Genomic DNA, 20,136 nt, shown 5'->3' with positions numbered 1-20,136 from the left:
TAGTTATCACCCATCATGCATAATTGTATTACAAAGCAGTAAGACAATACCCTGTAAACATGTACTTAAAAATGGCATTGAGAAAAAGATCATGCTATGCTGTGATACCATAAAAATTGTAGACGCTCAGAGAATTTGCCTTTGTTGAACAACTGCAGTGAAACCTCTATAATTCCGATGTGGGGCAGAAAAATTGTGTGAGGATGTCAATTTATCAATGTAATATAACACATACAAAATTTTCTTGGTGCAGCAAATTACAGATTGTCATTCTGTAATAGAGCTAGACATGTAGGATTCAAGAGATTTCATTGTGGTAGTTTCGATAATAAACATAAGGAAAAAGATCTTTAGTTTCACTAAATAATTGCATTTCTATAAAGTGGTGTGACATATATTTTCCAGTGATATGTGTATAATATTGTCTGAACCTATGTTTGTAAGTACATGTAAACATTTGCAAATCAGACATTCTACAATTGCAAGCTACATTAAATCTAGAGAATTGTATTTCTTGAACATAAGAGTGCTAATAGAAGACTGGCTAATAAATAAACTGTATGTACACATTCAGCTTATTAATAGATTACTATGATCAGCAACTGTACATAATTAATAAACAGCATAAACAGATAAGTTGGTAAAAGATTAAAGCCAAAGATTTTTCCGATCATTGCTTTCTGAAACCTTATAAATTTTATAATGTTGATCCCCCAAGTAGATACAATATCCAGTAAACAAATGTATAGCGATTGGTCAAAGTAGTGGAACTATAGACATGGTTTTTGACCGAAAATTCTCAAAATTAGCTATATTTAAATTTTAGCTATTTTAATTTTCACTAAACTTAATTTTTTTTGTGTAAGTCTTGTATCTTTATAAAGAGCCATGATATTTCAATGAAACTATACTGGGATGTCTGGACTGCTCACTCAAAAATAGGAATTATTAAACTTAGAGATGTGTTTAGCAAAACATACGTTATTCAATATAGTAAATATGATGGGTTTTAATTTCGCAGATTGTTGAAAATAGCTGTTGTACAAAGGGGTGCAGGGTAAGTTCATGGTGGCACCCCTTCTAAAATCACTTTGTACATCCTAAGGAATAACTGCACCAAGTTTTGAGCTTTGGTCCAGTAAATCACAATATTGCCTAAAATTTGACATAAGAGACTGGACTATAAGCCAAATCCAGTTCTACACCACAGACAAGTACATAAAAATAATGATTTTAATCTTCTTCACAGATTGGTACTTTGCTTTATGCTTTTGAATACTTTGACTGCTTAATTAGAGTAACTTAGTGATTCTTGATGTTGCATATGAACATGGTCACCAAAGTGCTTTGCAGGGGCTCCACTAAAGAGTGATAGAGTGATACAGCACTGCTTTGATGTGGTAAAAAGAACATATATAATTTACAAATTGACCTTGATGTTAGTAGCAAACTGACAGTATTACCGCTCTACTTTATTTTTCTGGGGAAAGCTCTGCTTTGGTAGGGCCCAGGCTCACTCACCACTACATAGATTTCTGTAGCAAAATGCATCACTAGTTTAATGAAGTTTAAGACCTTAAACTAAGTTAGTGTGGGTAGGGCTGCAGTTAAACAGTAATCTATCAGTTGAGTGAGCCAGTGTCGCTAATTGAAATTATATCACGTGCACACATGTGTGCGCTTATTGGATTTATATGTGTGATAAGTACACCATGTGTCATAGCAGTGGCGTGGAGTGAAGACAGCTTGTAATCTCGCTTATTATACGTGTTACAAGTGGCACCACGTCGAGCTTGCACCACGTGTCATAGCAGTGGCGTGGAGCGAAGAAGGCAGCCAGGAAGAGCCAGTCGGAGAATGCGCCAACGTACTTCGAATCCGGTGAACCCATTCCATGTAACTACATCTGTTTTATGATAGTGTGAATACATACCCATATGCGAGTGCTCATGGGACAATGATTGGTACATTGGTAAGCCTCTAAAACGCTGGGTAAATCGGTAGTACAATAAGGTAAAAAAGCCACCGTTCAGCCCCCCCTCCCTCTCCCCCTCAGGCTAGCTAAAACACTGGAAAACAACAGATTTCCCTTGTGCAGCTATAGTTTAAAAGTGCTACGAGAAGCCATAAAAATATGCGCCTGGTTGCTTTAGTATTCAGGACTTACCATCAGCACATCAAACATGTGCAGCCTTGGTCAGTCTTGAGAAGAGCTATGGGAGGAACAAGTGAACACAACGCAAAATCACTAGCCATGTTTTAACCAATTATTACAGCTATCTGAACTAACGTCAGCAGGGGATCTAATGAAATATTTGCGGGGACTTTGTTGTCTATGGTGTTAATACAGGCCGCATCCTCATAGGCAACCAACCATAGCTAAAGCCAGTGGGATAAAATTTTTTTAGGTTGTCCTAGGTGCGATATAAATCAACAACCCATTTAGCTCCTTCAAACTGCATGGCTACGTCTAGGGTTGCTATTATTATCAGTCCAACTGTTTTGTGTATCAGTTTTTTTTTCCTGTGTTCTCTTACTATGCCGATTTGATTCAACATTGTCAAACTTGTTGTTTAGTGGCACTTTGCGCTATGGGTGCTATCATGTGATGCCAGTGGCTAATAAAAAGGAGGTGGATATCATCTTATTCTTCAGGTTGCTTGCTAAATCAGGACACAATCACATTTAAATATCACATGGTGATATAAAATCAATTTTCTGATGGTAACTTTATCTTACACTACATTAAGTTAGGCTAACTATCTATCACATTTCTGTTGTGAATTTTTTGCAAGCAACTAACAAAACAACAGCAATAAAAATCTGTACCAAAAAGATATACTTCTAACTATTAAGCAGATTTCTTCTGCTCAGGGTGCTGTCTGGAATGTGCTGAGTGTATAGGGAAGCACAATAATACAATTGTGCAATCAAGGAATGTGTTGATTGTGAGCATACCATAATGATATGTGTGGGGAATGTGCCGAGTGTATGTGTGTATTTGGTGGTCGCCAAGCATGCATAAGATACTGTCTGTTTGTTGAAGAATCTGGGAAAGCGCTGGTATAGTGTTCTCTACTAATTTGTTGCTGCAAATGTTGAGGTAGCTCAATAGTATGAAAACCGGCTACTGTTACTGTCTACTCAGTTCTTAATATGTAATGTCTTTTATATGATTTGACAGACCAACATGTGGTGTGGTCAGCCATTGATACATGAGAGTGAGCAGTTTACATATTTAGAGTTTATTGGGAGCTTATTTGGTAGGTCATAATATCAAAGTTCTTCAATCCGGTTATAGTCATTGTGACCGGTTGGAAATCCCAGCATGCTAACCATATTACTATACCTTATCTTGTCTAGACATATACCACTCTCCTAATTGCAGAAGTATTGATAACCAAGAAATGCATGTTAGTATGTTGCCTAAAGAATGCCAGTACCGTTCTTATTGAGTGCTATGTGGCTTAGTGGGAGAGCATTTTGGTTGATAATTTCCATGTGACTGGTCAGAAATGACAGTATGGCAGGTTGCTATTTTTGATCTCTGCTACACAAACACATTACTATACCCTATTTTGTCTAGGCAGTCTGGTGCATATACCAATTTCCAAATTTCCCAATGTCAGAAGTACCCATAACTAAAAAATGCATGTTAGTATGCTGACTTAATAATGCAAGTTCTGTTGTTATTTTGCTAGTGGCACAGCGAAACTCACTAATAGTTACGAGTTGACGCGATTTCCGTACTTGAAACCTGCCATTTCTCGAGACAAGCTAGACGTACGGATACGAAATAAATTTCGTGATACATTGGATACGCCAATCGTATAAGAATCCGTAACTATTACAGTTTGACACGATAATAAAATGGCCGGGACGACTTTGTCTTCACAAAGCCTAGGAGTCAAGCGAAATAGAAAGCGACAGTTTTGTGATCACTGCCACAAAGAAGTGTCCAAGTCTACGTATTATCGGCACAAGTTAATGCATACAGAAGACTCGGATCTCGAGGAGGACGCAAGTAGGGAACTTCTGGAATTCCCAGAAAATGGAAACGAAGAGGACTTTGTTGAGATATCTAACGTGAGTTATGTGTGAGCGTGAAATTGGTTGTAGAAAGAAAATTGGAGAGGGATGACACGAAATAAGCGCCATCAAAGAAAATTTATACAACTTGAGTTGTTTGAACCGCTAAAACAGCCAGCTGTACAGTCCAACCAGCTTGGCAACTGGCTAGTCCTAGAGAGTGGAATCAGAAATCCCAGTGGTCAATTCTTCGAGCATTTTGATTAATTAACACAATGATCCATTACAATACTCGAGGTAAGAAGTCAGCACACATAATTTCTACATATCACTACTTCATAAACAGGTATGGATGCCAACCATGGCACACCTCAGGGTTCAGGTCGGACCATTCAATCACGAACTCCACAAGGCCGAGGTAAGAAGTCAGCACACGTAATTTCTACATATCACTACTTCATATACAGGTATGGATGCCAACCGTGGCACACCTCAGGGTTCAGGTCGGACCATTCAATCACAGACTCCACAAGGCCGAGGTAAGAAGTCAGCACACATGATTTCTACATATCACTACTTCATGTACAGGTATGGATGCCAACCGTGGCACACCTCAGGATCCAGGTCGGACCATTCAATCACGGACTCCACAAGGCCGAGGTAAGCAGTCAGCACACATAATTTCTGCATAATATTATCACTACTTAATATACAGGTATGGATGCCAACCGTGGCACACCTCAGGATCCAGGTCGGACCAGTCAATCACGGACTCCACAAGGCCGAGGTAAGAAGTCAGCACACATGATTTCTACACAATATTATCACTACTTATATCTAGGTATGGATGCCAACCGTGGCACACCTCAGGGACCAGATCACAGCTTTCAATCACAGACTCCACAAGGCCGAGGTAAGAAGTCAGCACATGTAATTTCTACATATCACTACTTTATATACAGGTATGGATGCCAACTGTGGCACACCTCAGGATCCAGGTCAGACCATTCAATTACGGACTCCACAAAGCCGAGGTAAGAAAATCACGGACTCCACAAGGCCGAGGTAAGAAGTCAGCACACATAATTTCTACACAATATTATCACTACTTATATCTAGGTATGGATGCCAACCATGGCACACCTCAGGGACCAGATCACAGCTTTCAATCACAGACTCTACAAGGCCGAGGCGAGAAGTCACAGACATAATTTCTGCATATCACTACTTCTCCAATAGATATGAATGCCAACCGTGGCACACCTCGAAGATTAGAGCAACGAATTACTTCAAGGACTCGAGGTGAGAAGGCAACAGGCCAAATTTATTCTGTGTGTTACTTGGATACCACTAGGTGTGGATAATAGGAACAGTCATTTGGTTGGATTCTATGCGAGATCTAGACAAGAGCAGCATAGTGAACCTGTGACCTCAGCAATTGAGGGGAAACTTGACCAGATGGCTGCTATGATGCAAAGTCAGCAGGAAGCACTATCAAAGTTTGCCATGGACAATCAGGCATTGAGGATGACCGTAGAAGCCTTAAAAGAAGAAGTTGGGTAAGTTGGGTCAATGAGAGAAGAGATAGCAAACTTACAGTCTGCCGGTCAGGAAGGTACCACACCAGACGAAGCACTTGCTAGTTCTAATGATGAACGTCTCGATACCAATTTGAGTGTAAGTACTACAGTATTTATTAACAGTTAATATTAGAGAAGCTTTTATGTAAGTGCTTAAGTATTAGTTGCTGCATCTTACTTGATTGCATCGCCATGTGCTGGTGGATTAATAAACTTTCATTTGTTTATTTACCTTGTGTTGGATTGATACTTCTGCAACCGTTATCATGGCTAACTGATCATATTTGTAGGGAGATGTTAAGAAGCTATATGAAGAATTCGATGCTGATTTTGATTTAGAAGAAAGGTACAAAATAGCAAATGACAACAAAATTAATATTGATGTAATTAAACCAGGCGCACGCCCACAGCCGGCCCAAAGCCGCCTGTGGGCGCGCGCCTGGTTTACTGAACTTGTCTCCCGAAAAACGTGTGTGTGTGTACCTATGTACCTATGTATGTTTGTCTGTACGCACCCACGTGAGCAAACCATTAGCTCAGTTGCAAAAACAGCTTATCCACAACAAGTTAAGGCTAAACAAAGCCTTTAGTGTACCACCGCACTGGTGAGCTTTGGCTTGAAGGTGGTTTCTTTTCCGAGGTTTAAAACCGGCGCAGCGACTCTCCACAGGCTTCGAGATTGGCTTTCCTAGTGGGCTGTTCAGGTGTTCTACAACTGAAAAACGCCGTAGTAGGCCTCGTAGGCTCTCAGTAGATGCATATCTCGCCGTTCTAAAAGTGGGCGTGACCCATACTTAACAAACGAAAATGAAGAGCAGCCCGGAGGCTTTGCTGCGAGAATTTTCAAAGAATAATATGATAGATAGACTATAAAACAGTTGAGAAGATACTTTTGTGCGTAATGTGTCGTTTAGAGTGGTTTATTACAATTATGCTTCCTTAGCAACACTTAGAAACATATTTCGGGAAATACTTGTATTTCATGAATTACGAAATACTAAATTACAAAGAAGTGCATGCATAACTGTGTCTTAGTTCTGTCTTTTACAGCATGTAAAATTAACTTTGTATAATAGTATAGCATTGGTGAATGGTGATTAAGTTCAAGTAGAGCAACACAGTGGCGCCTGGTTTTTAGAAGTAGCACAACATCAACTTGTTCACCTAGTCATAAGGTTTAATTCTTCATTGGATAAATACCTCTCAGCAATGATGATATAATAATCACCTTGGCTCTGCCTCGGTGATCATCACATCATTCTTTTGGGATTGTTTATCTACTGAAGAATGCTATCACTGAAAGTCTTACCTATACTATAGCAAGCTGGGAGTACTTAAACAACACATGACACTGAACAGGCTTGCATTACACCTTTGTTGTTATGTTACCAACTGCACCATAATAATGCATAATCACCAAGTATAACAATACTTGTAAGTCTAGCTAGCTACGGTCTATTGATACTGATATGTTCAGCTTCTACTGATATGTTCAGCTTCAGTCATAATGTTGACAAGCAAACTTACAAAGCAGAGGAGCTTGGAAGTGATTAAGGTGGTGATAAAGTAATGACACCCACTAGAAGCCATAGCAAATACTTATGACATAACATGACTTATTCTAAACAAAATTTTTTTAGGAGCTAGTTATAATTACACTAGCAAAGCAAATATTACACTAGCAAAGTAAATATTACACTAGCAAAGCAAATATTACACTAGCAAAGCAAATATTACACTAGCAAAGCAAATATTACACTAGCAAAGTAAATATTACACTAGCAAAGCAAATATTACACTAGCAAAGCAAATCCCATCCAAAAACAGCTTATAGCTGTAAAAAAAGTGCGCGTCCAAGTAAAGCAGAGTTAACTGCGACAAAAAGTAATGATATCATAATGCGGCCATGTGCGAGGTGTGCAAGTTGTAAAATTAATATTAGCTAATCAGATAATACAATGTTATTGTTAAAGTGTTAATGAGAACTATGTGATGCTGCTAGTTTTTAAGTGTGTGAGCATCTTCATAAATGCCACATAAATTTAATTCTCAATAAAGCAATGTGTATAGATTCTCTGATAGTAATAAATAGTTTGAGTTTGGCCACCTTTTCTTTGTTCGTAGCATTGCTGTATACAGGAAAGGCGGCCAAACTCAAACTATTTATTACTATCAGAGAATCTATACACATTGCTTTATTGAGAATTAAATTTATGTGGCATTTATGAAGATGCTCACACACTTAAAACTAGCAGCATCACATAGTTCTCATTAACACTTTAACAATAACATTGTATTATCTGATTAGCTAATATTAATTTTACAACTTGCACACCTCGCACATGGCCGCATTATGATATCATTACTTTTTGTCGCAGTTAACTCTGCTTTACTTGGACGCGCACTTTTTTTACAGCTATAAGCTGTTTTTGGATGGGATTTCAATACTTTTTGTTAGAATAAGCAATGCACTGTTGATAACAGTAGGTGAGTTTCCATGGTTTTGACAGAAACCCCAGATTACAGTGACAGAATATTCAAATATAACTGTAATTTTAGTGGTCAGGGCCAACCACATGGAGGGGGGGAGTGGGGTATTTTCCCCCTGCCCCAGCCCGATAGAGGCCCCTTGAATACCTGTTTAAAGAAAGATCGATATGCAGTAATAGAGCAGTCAGGATCTAGACCCTTCCTTGCCCCTGGGCCCCCTAATTTCTCTGGGTGGCCCTGTTAGTGGCATGCAACTGCAGTCAATTAACACCCATTTTAACTAGTAAACCCTTAATAACACTTTGCCTTTCATCTTGTACTGCATTGAAACAATCAAGATACTCTATTAGAGCAGTCACAAAACAGCTGTAACACAGCAATCAATATTTAGCATAGTTACAACTTCTGCTTAGCATCGGATTGTGTAGTTTAAATTACTAGCTACTTACAGACTTTACAATATAAAAATATGGCACTTGTAGAAATGTGACTGTTCTATTAGAGTATCTCGATCTACTTCAAGCATTGACTAATTCAAGTGAAGAAGCTACGTCCCTGCCAAGAGATCTTGTGAAATGAAACGAGAATAGTAAAGAAAAAGCAAGTATGTACAGAGACAATAGAGGGGCGCGTAATTATGTCGTGTTGTAAATAAACGCCTTTAAAATTTATATTACTACTAAATAAACGCACCAGAATAGGCTTGTGTGGCTGTTGTCTCCAAGGTTGTCTCATTACTTGTCTTTTCGTGTTGAAGGGATTTAGTCGCAATTGGTGAGTTTAACTATACATGTATTTGTGTTGTAAAACTTAATTGTAAAAAGGTGATTAGCACATATCATGATAAACATGTATTTGTCACAGTAGAGTCTCTCATGATTATTAGACATTGGACCAGGGTAAAAAATTTTCTGCTATATTTAGAGGTTGTAGCGTTTGTATATCTTAGTATCTTAATAAATAATCCCCCATGATCACTAATCACTAATAGTACAGTGAAAACTGGTCATTATTCAGGCCGTAGGGACAAAATTTTCTAACCTTGCCTTTTAAAGAGGTGGCGGCCTTAAAAAAAGGTAAGAAGCATGCTGTTCTAACTGGCTATAGAGATGGATTTAGTGTATGACAGCGTATGAGACAGTGAGTGCTGGCAGCAAGGGGGCAGCCAATCTGTTAGAGCACCAAAAGCACTGCTTCAGACATAGGCAGTTGACTGTCAGCCCCAAGTGTAAAAAGTTTCACTATTGGTCCTTTTAAGCTCCTGATGAAGAAAGTGATGAAGTCATTATCCATAGGATATATTTTTCAGAGTATCCATTTCAGTTCTACAATATAGTAGCCAAGCATAAGATGAACATAACACAGCATTCCAGTAGTTTAGTGGTGACCACAACACTGCCTGAGTTAAACTGTGGTGAGATTTGAGACTACCAGAAGCCCTGGAATGTCTTCAACACATGAAATACCAAATATCTAATGCCTGGCTTTCATCCACAGTGGACCCGTCTTGGTGGCCACTTGTACAGAAGGGAAACAGCTGCCACACAGTCTTGCGAGCGAAACAGCTAGTTGCCATACCACTTAATTATCAATTTGTAAAATCTTTAGCAAAATTGTGTGTGCGAGCAAGTGCGATGTGGCAGTGCCGTGTATATGGTTGCTGCCTAGCAGTGACACATCACGAGTATTGAAGTCACAATGCGTTACTGTATCATTCATCTAAATACAATCTCTGAATGTGTCATTTTGTGTAGAGAGCAATCTTCCACAAGAAGTTATCTGCAAGTTTCAGTGTATATTGTTAACCATTAATATTGTTCACAATATTGTGAACTATATGTACAGTGAAACCTCACTTAGTGGCCACCTCTTTAATAAGACCACCTCATTATATTGGCCACCTCTAGTAGGTCCCAAATATAGCTAAGCATTACTTATGACCTCATTAATAAGGCCACCTTGTTATTCAGGCCAAATTTTTTGGTCCCACAGCCTGCCATATTAATGAGGTTTCATTGTACTTATGTGAATTTTTATTTTTCGTAACTTTTCTTCAGGTTTACTGATGGGCACTATGAAGCATTGTTGACTGGTACGTGTATAATGTGGTGACTTGAAATGCTAAAACAGTACGTAGCATGTCTTGTATGTACATGTAATGTGTTGTAATGTGTCCACACATCCACACATCCACACATCTTAGAAATAAATATAAGTGTATTCTCTATAAATAGTCAGTTCCATTGTGCCACTGGGTCATAAGTTGGTTGAGTATGGATCATCCAGGGCACTTGAGTTACATTTTGTCCTGGCCAAGTGGATCTCATCCACTGACAGAATATACAGGATCAGATCACGTGTATAAATTACGGTGGAACTTGTTTATTGCCACCTTCACTCATTCAGCAGGTAACAGTGTATAAATTCTCAATTGGAATTGGCTTTTCAAGAGTGGTTGTCTTTCTATACTAGTGGCCATTACGATAGGTTGTACTGATAGAGTGTACATACTAGAGATGCAACAATATCCTCCACTTAGTGTCGTTTGATAGTGATGCAATGGAGACTATGTATTATTGCATTTAAATACTATACTATTATATTGCAACTCTAGCACGTATTTATAACAGGAATGTTTGTTAACTGTTTAGACATACTGGAGCCACACCCACTCATCTGGATTCTACAAATGGAGTCATACCAACTTGTTGTCATCATACTTACTCGTTACTCCCATTGTGTTTGGATGAATATACATGCCGTCATGTGAGACTTGCTACCATGGCGGGCCACTGGAAAACATTTGCATAGCAGTTATATTACAGTCATTATTGTACAATTCTTACATTGTTGTTGTGAAAAGTTTATGGTATTCATGTGTCTCCTCTGTATGTTGTAATTATATGTGTAATTTTGTGTGGGGGTGTTATAAAATGCAATAATGCATGGTGACAATTGTATTAGGCGATTTTGCACACTTCCTTTTAAGCTAGCTACATGTGCTAATTACTCACAGCTTGTGTCAACAACTGGTAACCGCAGTTGTACTCTTGTGTCATTCTTTAAGCCGCGCCCTTAGAAGACAAATTATGTGGGGGCAACTAATTTCAAAACGAAGGATGGTATGCACCATAGATTATATCTATGGACTATAATGTATGGCAGCACACTTCTCGGTGGCTATATGTACTGATTAACTACATAGAGCGCCAGTTCATCAATACCCAGTGACCGCAGTTGTGCTCTGCTTCATTCTTTAAATTCCGAGTAAAATTCTTAGAGAGCAAATGACGTGGGGGCGACTAAATTCAAATTTCAAACTAGCCATTCTCGAAAACAAATGTTTCAATCTGAACGAAACTTTCAGAACAGTTTAAAGACACATTGCCCTACATGCCAAGCGAGTATTGCAGAAAACAACAATCTGGGATTTGTATTTAGCCTCTAGGTCGACTGAGGACGACTGAAACTTCATTTGGTGCTGAAATCACGACTGTAGGGTAATCATGTATGGTGAAATCGATGATGTGAATCTTGAGGTGATTGAGTGAATACTGAAGCGATAACAGGGCGATCAATGTTTGGAATGCACAAAGGAACGCAAGGCATACACATGCGGTTGCGTCTAACCGCATGCGATAATAAAAAATAAAAAAATAAAAAATTAAACTTCCCCTTTGATGTCGGCAACCTCGATCACAAAACAATCGGCATGGATTTGCTTCACTGCTTGTGTGGTAGTTACTAGTGACACGATGAGTTCAACTCCAGAGTTTCATAGGGATAGCGTAAGTGACGGGTGGATTACAGGAAGGCCGAATTTGACAACGTTCGTTCTTGTAAAATCCTCACGTAGTGGTCGCGCCATTTATTGTCTGCGGAGCGCGTTTCTACTTTACTGGCCGCGCGACTCACTACCGTGAGTCTTGATATTACACTAGCAAAGCAAATATTACACTAGCAAAGCAAATATTAGACTAGCAAAGCAAATATTACAATAGCAAAGCAAATATTACACTAGCAAAGCAAATATTACACTACAAAGTAAATATTAGACTAGCAAAGTAAATATTACACTAGCAAAGTGTAAACCTACCACAAGTAACAAGTAAGTTGTTAGCATCAGCTGCCATTACATGGTTCAGGTGGACTGAAACAAATTCAACTCTCCTTGACAAAGCCAATTACAACAGGTGTAGAAACAAGCTCCACTAATAATTATTTGTCAACAGCAGGTCTTACATGCAGTGTTACAAACATCCTTTTCTTTGTAAATAAGGATTGAATCAACATCCCTTTCTTTGTAAATACGGATTGAATCACCACGAAACTTCGTAGAAATAGTAAGTAATACTGTCTGAATAATTCTACGTTCCCATATATCTAATATCCATTGTATGGCTTTGTTCGCTTAATGCAAATGGTAGGACAAGGCCTTCCTTTGCTTTGAAATGGCATATACTTCGACTTGTAGCTTGCTTCCACTTATTGATACGTAGAATGATTCTCGTAATAGTATGTTTTCATCGTGTGAAGTATCGGAGCTAAAACTTGAGGTTGTCGCAAGATAACGTATCTTCTGTGGTCCACCTAGTACTGCTGATTTCTTGCTTCGAGACCAGTTCTACACTTTTTACCTGCTACAAATGCTATATGTGCAGCTTGTTCTATGCAAAATTAATCACTAATTTCATTTTGTTTGTCTAAAATTGAGATAAAAAACATGTTTCTCAGGTATGCGCGTTATTGCTTTAGCACCTCCTTAAGCGCCTTTAGAAATTGATATTCATTTTTTGCTAGTTATGTATTGCAGCTCTTTAGACTCACATGAGATTTCAAGTCCAAATATGCGTTAACATTATTATACAGTATCATTGTCTATTAAGTATCCTGAAGGTTGGGGGTTTCTTGCCCTGTAACATCACCCAAAACAAGTTCATGTTGTGCTACTTCTCAAAACCAGGCACCAGCTCTACCTGGCTTATCACTGCAATGCAACAATATTACATAAGCTGTACTATAAATAAAACTTTGGTTTGTTTTGTAATAATTCACATGCAATTTATTGCAATGAAGTATTTTGTAATTCTTGAATTACTTATAATTCATGAAATACGTTGCTATGTGCTGCTAAGGAAGCACATTTTACACAACCGCTTTAAACGAATATTACACACAGAAGTATCTTCTTAACTGTTTTATAGTCTGTGTATCTTAGTATTCTTTGATAAAGCCTCTGGGCTGCTCTTTATTTTTGCTCGCGTAAGTATGGGTCACACTCACTTTTACAATGATGAGATGTGCACTTCCTGGGAGACTGAACAGCCTACTACTAACAGTGTTTTTCAGTTGCAGAATGCCAGAAAAATCTGCTAGGAAAGCCCTTTACAGTGTCTTTGTAAAGTCAGTACGCCTGGTTTTCAACTCGGAAAAGAAACCACCTTCGAGCCTAAGCTTACTGATTTTAAAAACACGCACAAAAAACAGCCAATGAAACTTGGCAGTATTGGTTAGGGATGGCCAAGCTCAAAAAAGTTTTCAGATTTATCCTAAACCCTTATCTTCTACTCTAACTAGTTGCAATGAAATTTTCTAACAGTATTTGACAGAATTTTGTACTAACTGATTCAGCCCAGCGCATCTAAACAATGGATAAGGCTACAGGCCTGATTTCTTCACTGTTCTATGTCGCTTTGTCCCTAGATGTGCCTTTTCGCCAATCATAGCAGCTACAATGCCCAGCTCCTTTGCATAGGTGACGATTTGCGGTATGCATGCTATCGCTTCAGTGCAAAGCTTGCAGTAAGAGACTTCCCTGAGTACTGAGGTGCTTTACAAACTATTCCTTGCTTGAAATGTTAGGTATCGTGTTCGACGTATCGGTAACTGAAAACAGAGCGTAATGGCGCATTTGCCTTACGCTAATTGAAAGCTGATGGTGTGTGTTTAGATGAGTGAATGTTTCGTCTTTTCTGTAGTGGCTGGATTGGTTGTAGAGGTATTTTTCAAGTTTCTTTTTGGAACACTGTGTAATGGGCTGAAAATAGTTGGATACGAGGCACACTGACTTATTAACCTTCTGCTAATTAATTCTTAGTGCATGTGCTTGTGCAAATGGTGGCCATCTTTTCTTTTAAAGCTGTAGGCACGAGTTCACTAAATTATAATCATGTTTTTAACAAACAATTATTAGCAAAAAATATTAATTTACAGCCATTTAGGTATCATAGTAATAAAAAAGTGAAGAAACAATAGTGGTTGTCTATGCCTGCAGATATATTAATCCCTAATTCAGTCTGTATTTCTGTTGTATAGTTATTAGAGATTAAATGTCCACTAGTATTTCAGCAGATGTATAAGCAGCCACCTTGTTCCTTTACTTTTTATTATTATGGTCTGTAATTGGTTGTAAAATTACTAATCTTTGCTTATACTTGTAAGCACATGAGTGCTTCGACCTCTGAGAACAAGGATGCAATACTAAATACATTATGTGTAGAAAATGTTTGCAGTAATTGGCGATTTGGCAAATTGGAAGTGTAGTACCAAGTTAAAATGACACTACTATTACTAAAAATAATGTATGCAGCTATGCAAAATGCTCATGTGCATTCTGCCAAATTAAAATGATGCCAAAAATTATTTTGCATCAAAGTGCAGATTTTTTGAGCTGTTACCATATGTGACCCGCTGAGCGAAAACCCCACTAGTTTGCATAATTCTGATTTTGAGATAAATCCCATTGGAATAGATATGGTAAAAATGTGTACTGCAAAAATTATTTTAAGCGAATTTTAATCCATTCAGTGAACAGTAAAACTAAGCTCAAATCACGACAACTAAGTGACCAACGGATTCCCCAGTTAATGGTGAGTACGAATATCTTTGTTTCGTTTCAGTGCCATGAAGTAAACGTGAGTTATAAGCGTTAGTTTCCGTTGCGGTAAAAACAGGCGTCACGTCGCCATTTTTAAGTTCAAACAGCGCTTGTGCTTAAATCTGTGGGTATCTGTAGGCTTACTAATTTACCTTACGAGGTGCCCCATTTCATAAGGAAGAGAATGAGCCAAGTCCCATCTCCGTAGCTTATTTCTTTTTCGAGTTATGATGGATTAAACAAGCGCCTGTAATTTTTTATCCGTATAAGCACTGTACAAATCGATTATTTTGCTCTTCCTGCTGTCTATCGCTATAACTCCACAACTATTCATCAGATAAGGCTATAACTTTGGCAGCCCATTGTTTTTTCACTGTAGATAACCAAGAAGTCATAAATGAAGTTTGAGAAAAATGCAAACTAGTCGGGTTTTTGCTCAGAGGGTCACATATGGCATTTACAATAGTTATAATCGAACAATATGTAACCTTTTATTGTAATTTTTGTATGTGCTCTGAAATGTTTCTACCTCTCAGGTATCGTAGTGAGCAGAATCAAATATTGTTGCTGACTATTTAATCGGGCAACTAGTTGAGAAATATCCTCTGAAGCAAGTGAAAAGTAAGACTTCATGTTTTGTCCCATGTTTCCCGACGCAGGAAAACGAGAGGATTAGACTAAAATTGAGTCCCAGGGGTGGGGGTTAATTAATAGAAGACCCAGGTATTTGCTGACAATGGAGGGAGATAGACTTACAATGTTAGTTGGTAGATTAGGTCGAATCCCTTCCTAGTTCTCCTCCTTCCTGAAATGGGGGTATATGGTGGAGCAATAATAAACTTGATGAACTGTTTTGCACCTTGGTCTTAGACTCCCGTTCAAGCTGTACATGCATGTGATTTAATATTCTTGTTCTGTAAATGGCACCAGCAGTTTTATGTTGGAAAGAAACTTTGTCATATCATAAGGTTGATACCTGACATGGCTTGCACCGTGGTGACTTTAGTCTGTCAGCCCTACACTACTTAATTGCATGAATAAATTGGAAGTCACTGGAGAGCAGAGCAAAATTGCATCACAAGGAAAACTAATAGCGGCTTTAGTAGAAGGACTGTTATGATTTTTCTATGGCTGACAGAAAAGGGGGAAAATTTTGTCTAGTCATATCTCAGCTAATGGAGATATCAGGCTCTAACCCACAGGTATGGTTTTTAGAGTATGTAGAAGCGATTTTTGAGTGGTTTTCGTAGCTATCTCTATTGTAGGCTACTTTATGCTTTGATATCTTCATTCTTGGCTGAGATTTCAAAATCATCGGCCATAGAAGAGTCATCAAAGTTTACCTGCTAATGTGTAGCCATTTTTGCTTGTGACATAATTTTGGATTATAGGCTCATTCATGACCATTTAATTAGGGTTTGAGAGATTATATTCGTAGAAGACGGTGTACACTAATAAATTGGGGCAGGTAATGTTGAGTGATAGCTGGTATTAGCTAGTACAGCAAAGAAAACTATTTTAGTGGCAAAGTTATGGTGAAGTGCATTTGAAATAGTGCTGAAATAATTATTCGATAATTTGCTACTAGCATTATTCGATTCGTTAAAGACTGCCCTTCAAATCGCTGAGCATTGTTCTATTGTTGTCTTGTGTTTGTGATTATATGAGGTGGAGAGCATATAAAGCCAGATCGGATTCGGTAGATTTCAAATTTCACTTTTCTGCAACTCTGCTATTGCATTTTGCCGTATTCTGTGTTTTCAATAATTATTCTACTTAATCATCTTCCTCAACTGTTAGTCATCCATCTCTAAGCAAATAAAAAAAAATATGAAGGTTAAATCCTGCTTTAGCTTTCACCTGTTAATAGAAAGGTGTCTGCAATAAATTAGGGCTATTAACTTAGAGTGATAGCTGATATTAGCTAGCACAGCAGAAAGAACTGAAGTTTTTGTACCTAACTGCACTTTAAGCACCACGTGACGTGGAGCATTTATTAGAATACACATGGAGTGTGTGTGTGCCAACAGTTTAAAAAGAGCCCCGATAACAAGGTATTAGTTTGTTTGCATAACTACTGTAAGTTATTTGCTACTAGAAACTTATTTAATGATGGTTGAAAATGTAGGAAATGTGGTAAGTCTTCACTCTTAGTATGTATTGCCAATATGGATCTGGTACCGATACCAGTAATATAGGCAGTGATACTACGTAATGTCAGTATTGGTACTTATCTACTTTAGAGTGATTCTATTTCAAGATCGTCCTGAGAATTGCTGAGCATAGTTTTAGTGTTGTCTCATCTTCGCCTTGTAGGGATATTCAAAGTTTTGCTTATTCTGTAATTCTGCCATTCCATTATTCCATATTTTGCCTTTTCTCACCTAATTGTTCATTGTCAAGTGACTCAAGTTGTCTTTTCATTGCACTTGAGAACTGCAGAATTTTGGCTCAAATAATTCAAAAGAAATTTACAGTGACCAGCACTGAAGTTTTAAAATAAATCACCTTCCTCTATAATTCAAGGTTGTTTTAAGTAAATTCTGCATCGTGATTTTCTGAATGATTGGGGTTATAATTATGATTGACCAGCCAACATTTTGGCTGCATTGAAGTAAGAGCAATGTCACCAGGTGATATTTGTACCTTCATGAGACTACACCTAATTGAGACTACGGTACGCATAGTATGCTTTAAAGTTTCGTCGCTAATGAGGTACTTAGACCCTTTATTTACATATTACTAAATTGGTCAGCTTTTAGCAACTCCTGCTGTATATACTTAAAAAATTGATGGAACATGTACATATAGTTTTTTTTGTTAAAAATCTGGGATTTGCAAGGCATACGGTATATATTGTTTGAGTTATGTAACGTAGTACACATTACATATTTTATTTACATATATAGATGTTGGTTATTAATATTAGAGGCAGTTCATCATTACTACGAATCCCGTAGACGAAAGCTAGTTACTAATGTGAGGCCTGACAGGGTGGCTATTAAAGAAGCCAATGGCAGGAACACCAAAGTGAGGAGCAGGCAGAAAGCGGTTAGTTTTCTTTGGATGCATAAATAAATTTCAATATTGTGGAAATAGTTGTATGATCGTTGCAAGAAGCTATGCGTGACGAAAGAAGAAAAGAAAAGATGGAGAGAAATCATACCAGCCTATATGACTGAAGAGAGTGATGACGGTGAAGGCTCTTACAGAACACATTCACCATCGTGGCGATCTACTGGTTAGTTACATTACATGAATGGTATTTCTTACAACAAGGCTGATTTTATGGTCTCCCTGACAGAACTAGAAGACTTCATTCAAGAGCTGGATCAAAAGTGGACAGTGAAAAGTGTATTGAAGAAGCCCAGAGTAGTGTCTACTCCACTAGTGTGTGAAGCCCCGAGGGGAGCTCCAGCTTGGGCAGTGAGAGCACGGTCAATAAGTCCTACTGTTGTTAACTTATAATTAGTATAGTGTAACAGATGATACATTTTTAGGTAGCAACTGCTTATCATGATGCACCACAAAATGGTCACCAGTTGCAATCCTCCTATACTGAAGTGGAACAGGTGTGTACACAGCTAAGCTGTATCATTTGTGATTTTATTTTGACCACTACAGGTTGAAGATCAGCTGTTGCTAGTGGTGATACAGGTCATGATCAGATGCACGCAGCTTATGATTCTGAGGTACGTACTACGTATGACATAGCAAATACCTCTTCTGATGGCTATTATCTATTTTCAGAGCCTCACACACTATCCTCTGCCGCAAGATGATTATTCAGATGTATGTGTGTACAGTATAAAAGTTCATATGTTTAGTTTAGCTGCACATTGCAAAGGGCTATTCACCTTCACCGTACTATGCTCGCAACATACAGCCTCCACAAGACCAGTACTATCTTCAGGTAAATTAACCTACAAAATATTCCGTGTGATGTACCTTAACTGGTTGTATTACAGTTCAGTCAACGACCAGATAACAATGATCATTGCTTAACGTAAGTGTCAAAGTGTCGATTAGGCTTACATTTACATATTATTGATTTTGTAGCACTATGAAGAATCATTGCCATCACAGCAGGTGAGTTGTTTGTGTATAATTTGTCATTACTGTAAATAATAAGCATTGCATACTGAATATTGGGTTATTTCAATGGGATTGCTTTATACACTACCATCATGTTAACTTTTGAGAAGAAAGTTTGTTGATTGATACTTTGGCAATACAACAGCAAATCTAGGGCGTTTTGCTTGAAATGTTAAGATTGAGTTTAGTTTGTGTGGTAAAAGCTTGGCTACATCCATACATTATTGATATGTGACCAAAAGCACAGCTAGTTTTGCAATTTTCTGAAACTTTTATAATAACTTCTTGGTTATATATAGAGAAAAACCGATGGCCTGGGATGTCCAAAGTTTTAGCCTTAGTTTTAGAAAACAGCATTAGAGTGAAATAATGAATTTGTACATGTCTACAGTATGTGAAAAATAAGCCACAGAAGGTAACGTTGTGTAATCCATCATAACTCATGAAGGAATTGAAGCAAGCCGCTAGGACTTGGCCCCTTTCTTCCTTATGAAATTGAACACCTAGTAAGGTGTAGTGGCTGGGCGTCCTGCATGGTATTGGAAACCTTACAACTATGAAGGCAGTTGATAGCCCACAAATATGCATCATAAGTTGGCCTATGGGACGTGCCTTGTACAAGTGTAGCCAGAACCGTGTTGTTAATCCTTATTGTAGTACCTTTGTAACCATTTTCCACTTATGCTAGCGGTTTGGGTGAATTTAGCAGTAGCTTGAAAGAAACATCCAGCCTGCTATTTGAGACATTGTACAAAATTATATGTATATGCTAAATTATTTATTTTTCCTTAGGGTCAGTATGCTACACCTTCAAATCTTGTAAGTAAATTTTTTGCAGTTGAAATAAGTGGTTATTTGGTGCATATTTCTAGATACACCAAGTTGATTTGGCTGATCCGGTGGATGCCATATTTGAAGATTCAGACTAACATTTTATTTCTTTTTAATGTACAGAAAATGTAATATTTAGTATACGGAAAATTTAATATACCTATACGGAAAATGGCTAGTTTTACGGGATCTAGTTTTACTGGGACGAAGTTCAGCATGCTTTGATACTACCGC

General features: G+C 38.0%; 3 protein-coding genes and 1 long non-coding RNA gene across 4 annotated transcripts in view; 3 read left to right on the top strand and 1 right to left on the bottom strand.

Moving 5' to 3' along the window:
- The window catches only part of LOC136254635 (fasciclin-2-like), a 372,927-nt gene that overhangs the window by 140,525 nt on the left and 212,266 nt on the right, over nt 1–20,136 (bottom strand). The window lies entirely within an intron of this gene.
- LOC136252726 (accumulation-associated protein-like) lies at nt 3,782–5,240 on the top strand. The gene is made up of 8 exons (XM_066045294.1): nt 3,782–4,326; nt 4,376–4,447; nt 4,497–4,568; nt 4,618–4,689; nt 4,745–4,816; nt 4,871–4,942; nt 4,992–5,063; nt 5,149–5,240. Exons 1-8 carry the CDS (start codon nt 4,305–4,307, stop codon nt 5,238–5,240), a joined length of 546 nt encoding a protein of 181 aa, XP_065901366.1. The 5' UTR covers nt 3,782–4,304.
- On the top strand, nt 5,596–19,240 carry LOC136254639 (uncharacterized). The gene is made up of 10 exons (XM_066047389.1): nt 5,596–5,706; nt 5,900–5,955; nt 17,886–18,027; nt 18,076–18,217; nt 18,281–18,429; nt 18,477–18,548; nt 18,601–18,668; nt 18,727–18,768; nt 18,824–18,889; nt 18,945–19,240. Exons 1-10 carry the CDS (start codon nt 5,602–5,604, stop codon nt 18,979–18,981), a joined length of 879 nt encoding a protein of 292 aa, XP_065903461.1. The 5' UTR covers nt 5,596–5,601; the 3' UTR covers nt 18,982–19,240.
- On the top strand, nt 8,769–10,965 carry LOC136254659 (uncharacterized). The gene is made up of 3 exons (XR_010700644.1): nt 8,769–8,873; nt 10,157–10,228; nt 10,751–10,965. It is a non-coding gene; the product is annotated as an uncharacterized lncRNA (long non-coding RNA).

The sequence above is a fragment of the Dysidea avara genome, chromosome 4 (genome assembly GCF_963678975.1).
Source record: "Dysidea avara chromosome 4, odDysAvar1.4, whole genome shotgun sequence".
NCBI classification, from domain to species: Eukaryota; Metazoa; Porifera; class Demospongiae; order Dictyoceratida; family Dysideidae; genus Dysidea; species Dysidea avara.
Note: the sequence above shows the minus strand (reverse complement) of the source record. Positions and strands in the feature narration are given on the sequence as shown.